The sequence below is a fragment of the Mus caroli genome, chromosome 5 (genome assembly GCF_900094665.2).
Source record: "Mus caroli chromosome 5, CAROLI_EIJ_v1.1, whole genome shotgun sequence".
Lineage (NCBI taxonomy): Eukaryota > Metazoa > Chordata > Mammalia > Rodentia > Muridae > Mus > Mus caroli.
Window position 1 is genome coordinate 19,634,352 of NC_034574.1, and position 14,391 is coordinate 19,648,742.

Sequence of the window (14,391 nt, forward strand, 5' to 3'; positions counted from 1 at the left end):
GAGAGAGAGACTGTCCTTTCTGTTTGTGTGTGTGTGTGTGTGTGTGTGTGTGAGAGAGAGAGAGAGAGAGAGAGAGAGAGAGAGAGAGAGAGAGATACATACATACATACATGCATACATACATGTGTGCGCATGGGCATGGAGAAGATGTCATGTTCTACCATTCTCTGTGTCCCCTTGAGAGTCTCTTACTGAACGTGGAGCTAGGCTAAGGATGAGCAAGCCCCAGTGGTCCCTGTCTCTCTCCTCCACAGCACTGGAGTTATAGTACTTTGCAGAACAATCCAACGCTCTCCATTTCTCACTAGGGTTCTGGGAATTGGAACTCAGGTCCTCCATGTCTAAGTACCAAGCACTCTCACCACCGAGCCATGTCTCCAGGGACCTACTTCTCCTCCAGTCTGAGATGTTTTCACGTAGCCCAGGCTGGCCTTGGACTCCTGATTCTCGGGCATCTACCTCTCACTGTTGGGATTAAAAGCATGTGCCCCCCCTCCCCCAGGTCTTTAATCTCATTTGAGAATCTCCATTTCGTGGCTGAAGTGAGGCAAACAGAAATGCTAGCAATGCCCTGGGCAGGACTGAGCTGATTAATTTTATTTTAGGTCTCGGGTTAAGCTTAGCTTGGAAGAACATGACTTCCTGGGTTCTAAGAAACAGAATTTTAATAAAGAAAATGGTTCTCTCTTCCCAGAGAGCACATGCCAGGCAGCTCTGGAAACAATGCAAGATTAAGTAAACGGAAACAGCAGACTGTGTTTCCCCGAATACACAAGTTGGGGAAAAAGTTGAGGGCAAATCTGTTTGGCAAAACACAATCAGGGTTTTGCCAGAGTTTATAAATATTTCTTAAAGTTGTCAACAAACTTTCTCTGAGAACAATCTGCCTACCCCTTCCCCCCTCCTGTCCCAGTGTCTCTTAGGGTCTGAGATACCCCAAGAGAGGTAGCCAAGGTGAGCCATACCTACCAGGTTCTGGCATGGGCATGACTCCAGGGCTCCCTAATGGCTTTGTATGGAAGTTACTTCCCATGGCCCCCTATTAACCCTGGATGGGCATCACCACCCATGGCCCCTAAGGATCTGGGCCAAGGTTGGCTGAGGCCCAGAGCAGATGGCCCAGCAGTGCCCAGCTGCTGACACCCCGTCTACACAATGGGTCAAGTGCAGGAGTGAGTCATAAGTTGAACCATGAAGAGGTACTTGGGAGCCATGGACAGCTATTGAGAAACGGTACCCTGATTCTGGGGCACCACAGACATAGCCTGGCTGCTGAAGACTTGAGGTACAAGCAGATTTGTGACATATTAGGGCAAGAGGGACTGAACGCACCGACCACAAAGGAAAGAGGCAAAAGATGAAAGCACCAGTTTTCAATGTAAAACACCTTCATATATGACTGCAAGCCAGGCTGACATGGCAGCCTCTGCCCCCTGCAGCCAGGCACGAAGCCAAGTGAGATCCACAGCACTCAGGACTGAGAAAGGCAGCCTCTTCCACTCTTCGGTAGTTCACTCTTCAATCAGCGAACATGCCAGCCAGCAGAAGGCCTGGACTCGGCTGTGCCTGTTCCTTTGTCCCCTGCCTCCACCCCCACTCCAGCACAGTATACTAGCAAAATACAGATGGGCCAGACCCAGGGCTGGTGGGGTCACCACAGACAGAGGGTGGGAGGAGCTGTGTCTGCCAGCTCTGGGCCTATCACCTCTAGGGACCTCGTCTGGCTTTCAGCTGTTGGAATTGTGCAGAATAAGCAAAAACTCCAAGCTGAAAGTAAATATTTTCAAAGGGATAAAGAATGCAGATAAGATGCAGTTATTGCACTCAGAAAAGCAGCTCCGGGGGCTCCTGCCGAGGCAGCAGCCCTCCTCGCCTTCCTGGGTACCCACCAGAGGATGCCTAGATCTGTCGTTCCCGTTCCCTCTGCACAAAGGAGAAGTGCTCCAGGACCCAGGGCTGCAGGGGACCCCCAACTGTAACAAGTCTCTGATGCAGCAGGAGCAAGGCCTCTCTTCCCTGTCATGGCTTTAGCCCATTCCTGGAGTACACACAGGAACTGCAATTTGTCACTTGCCATGTGACCCTCACTCCTCACCTCCAGTTGGGTTCACGCAGTGGGGACTCTAGGCCGGAATGTTACTCTGGGCTCTGACACAGGGCTGCCTCAGGCTGGCTGTGGCCCTGCAGTAAAGGTCCCCTCACCCCAGAGGAAGCATCTCCACAGCTGTCTCCCCTGGGAGGAGTGATGACCCGTTGTTCCACTCTGGATACTCTGTCCACTCTAGTGTTGCTGTCTTAGAGGCTCACGAGCCAGGTCTCTGAAATACAGTCCTTCAGCAGGTGACACCTAGCACCCAGATGTGCCAGAGTGGTCATTGTAAAAGGCACCAGGACCCATGGTCTATCTGCAGGCCTTCACTCAGAACTGAGAGTCACACGGGCCTTCTGGGAGGAAATCAGGCCCGTCTGTTCCCAGCTCCCCGCCATCAGACACAGGAGACAGGGCCCACTCCTTCAGCACGAGCCCAGCCTCACTCACTGCCGACCACCTTCCCCTCAGTCTTCTGCACAGGACAGGGAACCTACCACTCACCAACAGCAGGCCTCCAAAATGCTAACCCGGGAGTGCCTCCTGCTGGGACTGAAACACATTGTCCTAGAATTCTTTCTTGAGCAGACCTTGATTTGCCTATGTGTAGCAGCTCTTAAGCTTGTAAGGGCACAGACAACTCAGCAGTTAAGAGCACTGGCTGCTGCCCAACAAACGGGCTCCAACCCTAAGACCTAAGTCTACATAGAGGTCAGCTCTCCACAGAATGAACTCCTGCATTCACAGGCAGTACACAGGGATGTAGGCTGCCTCTGGTTGGCCATGTGGCCAGGGCACAACTTCCCTATAGCAAGATCCTGAGAAAAACTAGTAGCCACAAGCAGCCGGCAGCTGTGGACCAGCTTGGCAGCCTTGGACAAGTCCTCTAGTTCAGTCTGGCTTGGGGGATGCTAAGGCTTTACTCACCACCAGACAGCATCCAGAAAACAAAAGACATTTTGCATCAAGAATTAAGTCTGCCTTTGTTCATTTCTGGTTCATAAACTGATGGTGTCAACACGGCTTGTAGAGATGGCTCAGCAGCTAAGAGCACTAGATGTTTTTACAGAGGACCCAGGTTTCATTCCCAGCACCCATGTGGCTCACAACTATCTGTATGTCCATTTCCATAGTAATTGGTGCCCTCTTCTGGCTCCTTGGGTACCAGGGACAAACTTGGTGCACAGACAGACACAAAGGCAAAACACCTAGACATAAAGTAAAAGTTTTAATTAAAAAAACTGGTGTTGATCCCAGTCTACAAAATTTAATTACATACTAAAGTAGTATACAGACATAAATCTTAAAATATAAGTTGTGAAATAAGCATTAAGTTATCTTTACTGGGGCTAGAGAGATGGCTCATTGGTAAAGAGCACTTATTGCTCTTCAGAGGTCCAGATCCCATGCGGTCTTCTGGTGTCTCTGAAGATAGCTACAATGTACTTATATACACAAGGTAAATAAATAAACCTTTTTCAAAAAAGATCTCTTTACTAATTAAGTGTGATGGTACATACCTCTAGCCCTAGTAGCCAGAGAAGGAAGTATGAAGACCACAAGTTCAAGGCCAACCTGGTCTATACAGTCCCAAGCCAGCCACTGCTAAACAAGGAGACACTGTCTCAGTTAGGCAGCACCTGGAAAGCAGAGGCAAGTGGATCTCCAAGTTCGACCACAGCCTGGATTACAGCCAGGGCAGCCAGGGCTACACCTGTCTCAGCAGATGGGGGGCGGGGCTTGGGGCGGAAGAGGGGAGGTTATGAAGATAGTCTAGAGCAGCTGCACCACACCAGGACCTGATTGTGATCCCCAGACATGGGGATATATGCTTGTAATCCTAGAGTGGGAGGTAGAGACTGGCAGATTGCCTAGTTAGCCCCGCCTACTTGGCAAGTTCCCAGCCAATGATAAGATTACCACCCCATACCAAAAAAAAAAAAAAAAAGACCGGTCCTGAGGAACAACAGCTAGGCTGAATCTCTGGCCTCACTCGTGTGCCAAAACAAAAGGTGTTGGGGGGCAGTTGTGGGGGGGTTAATCCTACAAATATCTTGGGGATAGGGAGGCTGGTCAGACTTTGGTTTTTTGCTTGTTTGTTTTTGTTTTTTTATTTTTTTCAAGAGGGGGGAGGGGTGATCACAGAAGCCAAAAACGTGTTAACTCATGCAAATTCAGTCATAATCAGGATCTTACGAGAGAGAGAGAGAGAGAGAGAGAGAGAGAGAGAGAGAGAGAGAGAGAGAAGAGAGAGAGAGAGAGAGAGAGAGAGAGAGAGAGAGAGAGAGAGAGAGAGAGAGAGAGAGAGAGAGAGAGAGCGATCTTTGAAGGTTTTTGAAGTTTGGTTTGGTTAGTTGCTTTTGGTTTTTTGAGACAGGGTTTCTCTGTGCAACCCTGGCTGTCCTGGAACTTGCTCTGTAGACCAGGCTGGCCTCGAACTCACAGGCCTGCCTCTGCCTGGGATTAGAGGGCTGAGATTATAGGTGTGTGCCACCGTGGCTAGGCTCCTCGCAGTTTAGAAACCAGACTTCAAGACAAGAACAAGCCCAACAGGGAATCTCCAACGGTTTCCCCTTCGGTGGGACAGCTCTCCACTAGGCCAGGTCAGGCATTCCTCACTGGAATGTTGTGTTAGATTTAGGGGACACACAGCTGTGAGGGATGCTAGGTGCCAGCCAGAGCCAGGTGCAAGGGTGACCCTGGAAACTTGGCAGGACACCAGAGCTGCACTGGGATGAGCCCCCGGGGCCAGAACCAGTCTGGAAAGTCTAGACTTTTTCTGGAGAGAAGCATCCTTGACAAACAGGGTTGCAGGGGAGTTGTGGACATAAGGCTCCACAGGTTGGTTGTGGTGAACATCAACTGGAAACACCAACCAAGCCTACATGGTGTAGCACCTCTAACCTCAGGCTTTTGGGAGGTGGAGTCAGGAGGATCAGGAGTTCACAGGCACTCAAGTGTGCTGGGTGGTTTTATGTCAACTCAACACAAGCCAGAGTCACCTCAGGAACCTCAGTTAAGAAAACCCATTCATAAGATTGAGCTGTAGGCATACTTGGAAGGCATTTTCTTAATTAGTGATTGATGGGGGAGGGCCCAGACTATTTTGGGAGATGCCATCCTGGGCTGGAGGTCCTGGGTGCTATAAGAAAGCAGGTTGAGCAAAGCCATAATAAGCAAGTCAGTAAGCAGCACCCTCCCTGGCCTCTGCATCAGCTCCTGCCTCCAGGTTCCTGCTCTGTTTGAGTTCCAGTCCTGATTACCTTTAGTGCTAAAAGTTTCCTCCCAAGCTTGCATTTGGCTGTGGATGCTTCATTGTAGCATCAGTAACCCTGGCTAAGACAGTGAGTTTGAGACCTGAGGGTGATATGAAACTCTGTCTTAAGAAACCAAAATCAAGCCGGGCGGTGGTGGTGTACGCCTGTAATCCCAGCACTCGGGAGGCAGAGGCAGGTGGATTTCTGAGTTTGAGGCCAGCCTGGTCTACAGAGTGAGTTCCAGGACAGCCAGGACTACACAGAGAAACCCTGTCTCAAAAAACCAAAAAGAGAAAAAGAAAAAAGAAACCAAAATCCAACAAACGGCCAATTCTAAGGTTCTCCTTGGGAGAATCCTTAGAGCTAGCCCTAAGAACACAAACTCATGAAAACCCCAGACAGTCTTTCCTTGGGAAGCAACATACTTTACTTAAGCTAACAGCTCTCCTCCTGTGTGAGACCTGTCAGTGAACACTGGTTGTGTGTGGAGGTTAGAATATGGACCACTTTGTAGCCAATTCCCCATCTTCACACCAGCTCCCACATACCTGTCAATTCAATGTTCCTCCCTTTGGAGCCGTGAACTACTTTATACTGTTTTCACTTCAAACTGATAGCGTAGGAATGAAGCAGGTTTGAAGCTAACTGTTTCACTGGAAGGGCTTGGGCCAGGCCACCCAGCATTTGCTGATCCGGGAGGAAAAGCTGGAGATAAGGAGCGGTACCTGTGCAAAAACCTTGGCATGCCTCCTCTAGTCCGCATGTGCGATTGCAAAGGCCAACAGCCGGCTTGGGGCACCCCATAATGCAGGGTGGGAGCACCCAAGACAAGGCTGGCCAGACTGAACAGAATATGAATCAACAGGTGGATATGAAAGGCACATTATGCATTTCCGTGCGATAGTTCTCATTTCATTTCAAATATGTAAGATAGACTTCCCTATTCCCCAGAAGTTTGAACCAATCCTCTTTCTTCTGGCCATACTTGAAATGAGGCCAAAAAGGTGCTTGGGGGTGGGGAGGAGTTGGGGTTCAAGTCTCAAAGGTGCCCTTCAGCCCTGGGCAAGTCCCTAACAAGGTAACACCGGTTCCATGTAAGGATTTCATGGGACTGGTTAACAAAAGGATCTTTCATTGGGGTGCGCGCCTTGGTGCGACCCACAGTCAAGCACACTCGGGCTCTCACGGCTTCCCGCCAAGAGCTCAAGGGCTGGGGGAGCTCCTGGATGAGCAGGAGCTAGAGCCCTACTCTTCCAGAAGGAGGCTGCGGGGCCCGGAAGAGTGAGGTCTGGGTGCGGTGCAGGTGAGCGTGAAGAGGCGGGAAAGGTCGCGAGCACGCGCGCCCATCTACCTTGCAGGAGCGCGCAGCACTGGCCGTCCACGGTGCTCCAGAGGCGGGCTGTGCCGTCCTCGCTGCCGGTCAGCAGGCGCTGCCCGTCGGGGCTCAGGCTCAGCCAGTTGATGCCCCCGCGGTGGTCCGCACAGACCCTCAGAGCCGACCCGCTGCTCCCCATCGCCGGCCTGGGGTAAAGAGGCGCTGAGCCCGGCTAGAGAGCGGCGCTCCAGCGTCCGCTCGTGGTCCTAGCGGGGCTCGGCCAGGCAGTGGCCATCGTGGGGGGTGGGAGAGCGCCTCGTTCCTGCAAAGGCTCGAGGTGCGGCGGGGAACAAGGATTATGACTCTCCACCGGTGTCCTCCGCTCTCTCAGCTCCGATGCAAGGACTCAGGTGAGACCTCCCCTACTCAGAACCTTCTCGGGGCTCAGGAGGGGTGGGCGCTTCTACGCAGAGGAGCCCACCAGGTCTGAAGCCGGTAGAAGAACCCGGGAAGCGGAGCGCGGAACAATACAATCCAGCCTGGCTCCTCCTCAGAGACCACCCCCCAACCTGTCCCCTCCCACTTTTCGGGCCGCGCGCCAACCCCCACCCCAAGACTCCCTGGTCGCCCTCCGGGAACAGAACTCGTTGGGGATCGCTTCCACGTGCTTCATGTACGACCCTTCCAACTGCCTAGGCTGGATTCTGTTCCCTGTCACTCTCGCTGTTCTTGTCCCCAGAGCCCAAGGCAAGAAGGAGGTGGACCGAAGAGTCTTGGAGTCTTGGGAGACCCCCGATGAAGGGCAGAAGCTGCGGAACCCTGAGTACGCCCTTTCTGGGAAATAACAAGCACACCCCAAATTCTACTTGGGCCAGGCTGGATCCTGGCCGTTGGGGGTTGGAGGTAAGACCAGAGGTCAGGTTCGCCCTTCCTCCCATCACCACCCCACCCCCAGCTGGGCGCGCGCCTTTGAGGTCCCACTGAGGTCTGCAGGAATCCTATACCCAGCCCGCAGCCCTCCCGGAGCTCAGTCGGCTGGTTCCTATTAGAGCAGTTCCGGGTGCTGACTTTGCTGGGGGCGGGGAGGGTGACCCCCAACTCTGATCCTCCAGGTCCTAAAGATCGCAGAGTTTCTCGAACCTTCCAGGGCTCTTTTTGGAGTCCAGAAAGAAAGGCTGGAAAGAGATGGTTTCGAGGAGGCGGTCCTCAGGGTGATGTGATGACCTGCCTTAATCACTCTGGATGACCCCATTCAATTCCAAGAAAACCCCAGAATGGGTCCCGCGGCACAGCCGGCTTCATTCCCCGAGTGGCAGTGGCGCAACCAAATACATGAGCTTTTTTCTTTCTCCAAACTCTCAATCAGCTTAGGAGACACTGAGGAGCCAGCTGAGGGTGTTAAGGAGTGTTTTGATGGGGTCTGGAATGTGGAGCTGGTGACCACAGGAAGGGTAGAGGAGTCAGGAGCCAGAGTGTCCACTAAGGGCCCATCCTGAGTTCATCTGGTACGCTGACCTTTAGAAGGCATTTGCATCATCCCGGTGAGGAGACTGGTGGGTAGCTGGCTGCACAGGTGAGCAGTAGGGGTTAGAGTAGAGGTGTGTGAGCAGTGGGCACCCTAGAGCAACCGTCCTGCATGCTGAAGTGTGGGATGAGGAAACTGAGACTGCTCACCTAGAGAGGAGCCAGAGGATGCAGGGACCTGCATTCTCAGGAGGAGGACTTGTGCGAACACATTCACAGCCTCGAAGAGCTTGGCCAGCAGTGGGTCAGGCAGGGCAGCTACATTTCCAAGGGGTCACGTGGTATGTGTTACGAATATAATGCAGCGGCAGGAGTAGGGGGTACCTGGCAGTCTCATACCAAAGTGTACCCCTGAGAAAACACACTACGAGACAGACCTGGTATAAGAGAGGTTTATTTGGGGGAAGGCGAGGGGAGCTAGGAGCTGGAGGAGGGGTAGAGGCAGACAGAGCCACAAGGCAGAGATGTGGGGACAAAGGACAGAAATGGAGGCCAGCAGGGAACACATGGGAAGAGAGAAAGAGGGGGGTGAGGGAGTAGAGGCAAGCATCTCTTACAAGCTGCCAGGCCACCCGCTGGTGATGACTTGACTGTTGCTAGGTCCCTGGAAGAAGTCTAGTGGAATTGTTTGTAAACCAATAGTATGAGCACAATGGGACATCTACACTTCTGGTTTGCCCTCTACTCCCCAGAAAACCACCTGTGCATCCTCAGCCCCTTAGCCACCAATCCCAGAGCCCACAGATTATAGTCAACTGCCTCCATCCAACATGAAGAGTTCTTATCCTCATCGAATCCTCATAGTTGGGCACATCTTTGGATGTTAGAAATGAGTTCAGGGGCTGGAGAGATGGTTCAGAGGTTAAGAGCACTGACTGCCCTTCCAGAGGTCCTGAGTTCAAATCCCAGCAACCATATGATGGCTCACAACCATCTGTAATGGGATCTGATGCCCTCTTCCGGTGTGTCTGAAGACAGCTACGGTGTACTTACATATAATAAATAAATAATTAAAAAAAAAAAAGAAATGAGTTCAAGGTGACAAAGAAAAAGACCACCATTCCAACCACAGTGTCCAGACAAGTCAGACTTTTCTCAGAGAGTGTGCTTAGGAAGAGCTTGCACATCAAGACAGGAAGTGCAGCTGGGTGATGGTGGCGCACGCCTTTAATCCCAGCACTCGGGAGGCAGAGGCAAGAGGATTTCTGAGTTCGAGGCCAGCCTGGTCTACAGAGTGAGTTCCAGGACAGCCAGGGCTACACAGAGAAACCCTTTCTCCAACAAAACAAAACAAAACAAGACAAGAAGTACAGTTGGTTTCTAGTCTAACACTGCTAGAGTCTCTTTTCCCCCACTGGCTGCCGCTGACCTTACTCACCTGGCTAGTCTGAAAGAACTGGCTCATGGGAAATGACAGAGAAAGGGGAAGAGGTCACTGCTCCTGGGAAAAAGGGGTCAATGCTCTAGACCATCCTAGAATGGACTGGTGGGCCTCTAAGGGAGAGGATAAAAGTCTTACAAGGAGAAAAAAAATATTCCTAAACACAGTGTTATAGTATTAGATAGAAAAAACTCATATTTGGTATTCCTTCCAGTGGAGTTGAGCACTGTGGGCTTCATTTCCAGGAGGCCCAGTGTACCCAGTAGCTGTGTGGTTGTGTAGTTACTATGGTGGCTTGGGCCATGTCTTTGCCCTTTTCCTTTACTGAATAGCTGGGAAATTCAGCAGACTATCCCTGGAGACAAGAAAGTTGGGAAGCAGCAGCCAGTCCCTCTCAGCCTGGAGCACACACAGACACACACACACACACACACACACACACACACGTCCCAGCAGGAGCCTGAAATGCGGAGTGCTGGGAGAGCTAATCACTTGTGGAATGCCAAGCACCCGTCCATCCGCAGAGGCTCTGTGGGGTGGGGGAGGGAACGGCCACATTCCAAGAGGCAGAAGGAAAGAGCAGACTGCTACGAAAGAACTCTAGCATCAGTGAAAGCGACCATTTGATGTCATCCCCAAAGCTACACAATAGCTGCAGTGTCACCTGTTGGGAAGTGACCCTCCGGGGACTCTGAGAAACATCTAGAGAGGGAAGCACTTTTGGAGTCCCTGTCATGAGCTCACACAGTCAGAAACATAAATGATACATTGTGTCGTCTCACAATATCAGAATTTATTATGGAGCAATACATTCACAAGGTGTGCAAGTGGAGCACTTTGTCAGATTACCCCTCCCACCATGCTCTCCTTGATAGTCTAGAATGAGGCAAACACAGGCTTTTTTATTCAGTCTAATTATTAATATTAATTTTCAGACTATATAGTACACATAGTAAATTAATTACACAGGGGTTAAAAAGGCAAGGAGTTTCAAAGAGGCTTGAGACTCCAAAGCTGGGTAACTGATAACCATATTGACTATGTGGGGGAGAGATATTAGATCAGCCGGCACTCTCTGGAGAAGGCCTGCAGCTGCTGTTGCAGGGTCCAGCTGTAAGGCCGGAGTTCAGCTATAGAGCCAAGTCCAGCTGTTGATGTGGCAGGGCAGGAGTGGGCACGGAGTCACTGATGGGTTTGGGTGAAAGAATAGCAAATCTAGGCAAGATCTAGCATGAGAGAAAACCCAGAATAGGCTGTGTCAGCAGTGAGGCTGAGCAAAGCTGCAGGAAGCCCCGTTGGTCTGTCTGTGTGCAGGAAGCAGCAGGGAGTTCTGGGCTTGTCTGCAGGTTGATGTGCGCACCAGGTGGTCAGTAGGGGCTGTCACCAGGCCTCTGTGAGACAGTTACACCATTTTTTTGTTGTTGTTTTTTTGTTTTTATTTGTTTTTTGAGACAGGGTTTCTCTGTGTAGCCCTGGCTCTCCTGGAACTCACTCTGTAGACCAGGCTGGCCTCAAACTCAGAAATCTGCCTGCCTCTGCCTCCTAAGTGCTGGGATTAAAGGCATGCGCCACCACGCCCCGCCAGTTACACCATTTTATATATGTCCAATAAGTTCTCGGCCAGGCTTTCCTGATGTGGTTTCAATGCTCCTGTGCCCAACAGTACTACTTCACCCTATTAGGATCATACAGTGGCCCTCTCTACTCCCAGAGTGTCATTTTTCAGAGTGTATTTCATGACTTGTGCCAGACAGATACACAATCATCCTCTGTTCTCAAATAGATCCCAAACTGCTTGTAAAATGGAATCTTTCCTGGCAAGGCAAGTCTGAAAGCCATTGTTATACAAACCCATCCTGGGTACCACTCAATAACGATACCCTGTCCTACATTCAGTAGGCGCACGCCTTTAATCCCAGCACTTGGGAGGCAGAGGTAGGCGGGTTTCTGAGTTCGAGGCCAGCCTGATCTACAGAGTTCTAGGACAGCCAGGAATACACAGAGAAACCCTGTCTTGAAAAACCAGAAAAAAAGGGGGGGGGGCGGGGGAAATACTCAAAATCAAAATACTTTTGTCTATCAAAAGGCCCACAGCTGTAATCTTAACACTTAGGAGCCTGAGGCGGCAGAGTTGTGATTTCTAGGCTGTCTTGGGGAGCTCAGAGAGACAGAGTGAAGGTAGAGCAACTGTTGGGAGATTGAAAAGAATCCCTTGGAACAAAAGAACCTCACAGAGCTGATAGAAGTGTGAATGCAGAGCACACCAAGAACCTTCAGTCAGTGCCCAGCTTTCAAATGAAAAGCGGCCTGGGACCCGGAGAGATGGCCCAGTGGCCATGCCCACTGCTCACATAGAAAGACCAGAGCTCACTTCCCAGAACTTATGTATTCAGACAGGAAGATCAGTGGCTCTTGCTGGCTTCCAGCCTGGAAGAGATCTTCATCAAAGCAAAAAGGTAGAACGTTGGGAGAGGGGTGGGCCTGCAACACTCTGCGCGCACACCCATACACACATTTGTGCACCTCATGTGCACACTTGCACACACACACACACACACACCTTTTATTTTCCTAAATAAAATATACAAATGAGTAATGAGCATATTTGGTTTATACCCAAGGGAAACAGGCAGGCAGCAGGTAGAGATGGCTCAGAGGGTTAGAGCTTGCCACCAAACGCATCTGCAGGACCCAGGTGCTAAAAAGATAGAACTGGCTCCCACAAGCTCTCCTCCGACCTCCAGAGTGTGGCCTGTTGTACCCAGGATCACAGCCTAGGGGTAGCACCATGCCCAGGGGACTGGTCCTGCCAACACTGATCACTAATCAAGAAAATACCCCACAGACTTTCTCACAGGCCAGTCTTAGGGGGGCTTTTCTCAGTTGAAGTTTCTCCTCCCAGATGACTCTGGCTTCTGTTGGACAAAAGCAAAACAAAACACAATGAACCAGGATAAGAGAGATGGATAAACACACAGGATTTTCCTTGCAGGTGATAGAATATTCTAAAATGACTCTTATGATGTTACACATTAATATACTAGAATATACTACACACCACAACTGTGAATATACTACACACACAACTGTGAATATACTACCCACAACTGTGAATATACTACACACACAACTGTGAATATACTACACACAACTGTGAATATACTACACACCACAACTGTGAATATACTACACACACAACTGTGAATATACTACACACAACTGTGAATATACTATACACCACAACTGTGAATATACTACACACCCAACTGTGAATATACTACACACACAACTGTGAATATACTACACACCACAACTATGAATATACCACACACACAACTGTGAATATACTACAAACACAACTGTGAATATACTACACACACAACTGTGAATATACTACACACCACAACTGTGAATATACTACACACACAACTGTGAATATACTACATACCACAACTGTGAATATACCACACACACAACTGTGAATACACTACACACCACTAGAGTTGTACATGAGACCACATCTCAATAAAGTAGTTTCTCTGACACGAGCTGCCACAATGCCTCCACAAGGATGGCCATGGTTTAAAAATGGAGAATCACAGATGTTGACAAGAACAGGAGACAATTGTAGCCACTTTGGAAAGCTGTCTGTCCCTCCCTGAGGCCAAGCATCTTGACTCTGCTCCTAGGAGTCACCTCAGAGAACTGAACACATATCCACATTCAAGTGCGGACGTGAATGTCCCCAGGTGCCATCAGTAGGTGACCAGGTGGACAGATGCTGTGTTCACACGGGGAGGTTTTATTTAGTTAGGGAAGAAAGGAAAGATTGGTCCAGGCCATGGCATGGGTGAGCTTAGCAAGCATTCTGCTGTGGGATGGAAGCCAGAGTCAAAAGAACTAGCATATCATGATCCTGTCCAGAGGCAGACAGACAGACAGACAGCAGGTTTGCAGTTGCTAGAAGCTTGAAGGAGGGTCTGAGGTGCAGCTGTGTAATGCACACTGGGTTTCCCATGAAGGTGAGCTCTGTACAGACAGTGGGCAAGGCTGGGTGACATGGTGAGTGGGCTTCCTATCCCAGAGTAGCACAGAGCAAAATAGTTACCATGGGATATTTACTTAGATCTCTTTCTTTGAGACAGGTTGTCATGTAGCCCAGGCTAGCCTCAAACTCACCACCTAGCCTCAGATGACCTTGAATTTCTCTGATCCTCATACCATTACCTCCCAAATACAGGGATTACAGGTACCGAATCACACTCTATTTATATGGCTCTGGGGACAGAACCTAGGCTTTCTGCATACTAAGCAAGCACTCTACCAACTGAGGTTCATCTCTGTCCCACTTGTGTTTTTTAATGTGTGCACGCGCACACACACACACACACACACACACCAACTTTTTTAAAGAGATGTTTAATGAACCTGCTAGATAATTACTATTACTGAATAATCATGAGAAAATTAAAATTAATGTTTAGAGCATGTGGTGGTTTGAATATGCTTGGCTCATGGGAAGTGACACTATTAGGAGGTGTGGCCTTGTTGGAGATGGTGTGGCCTTGTTAGGGGAAGTATGTCACTGTGGAAGCAGGGCTCAAGGTCTCATATCTATGTTCAAGTCTGACCGGTGTGATCCAGACTCTCCTCCTGGCTGCCTGCAGATCAAGAAATAGAACTCTGGGGGGAGAGGGGCCTTGTAAGGGGGGGGTACTTGGAGGAGAGGGCTGCAATCTGGATGTAATAAATAAATGTGATTAAATAAATTAATTAATAAAAAAATAAAACAAGCTAACAACAAAGAAGTAGCACTCTTGGCTTC

General features: G+C 50.0%; 1 protein-coding gene across 1 annotated transcript in view; it reads right to left on the reverse strand.

The window, feature by feature from the left end:
• The window catches only part of Wdr86 (WD repeat domain 86), a 17,710-nt gene extending 10,545 nt beyond the window's left edge, over positions 1-7,165 (reverse strand). The window contains exons 1-2 of the mRNA XM_021162173.2: positions 6,698-7,165; positions 1,656-1,731 (exon numbers count right to left, since the gene is read on the reverse strand). Of these exons, the coding sequence (XP_021017832.1) occupies positions 1,656-1,731; positions 6,698-6,860 (239 nt within the window). The 5' untranslated portion in view covers positions 6,861-7,165. The remainder of the gene's footprint in view (positions 1-1,655; positions 1,732-6,697) is intronic.
• Between the last annotated feature and the right edge of the window lie 7,226 nt (positions 7,166-14,391).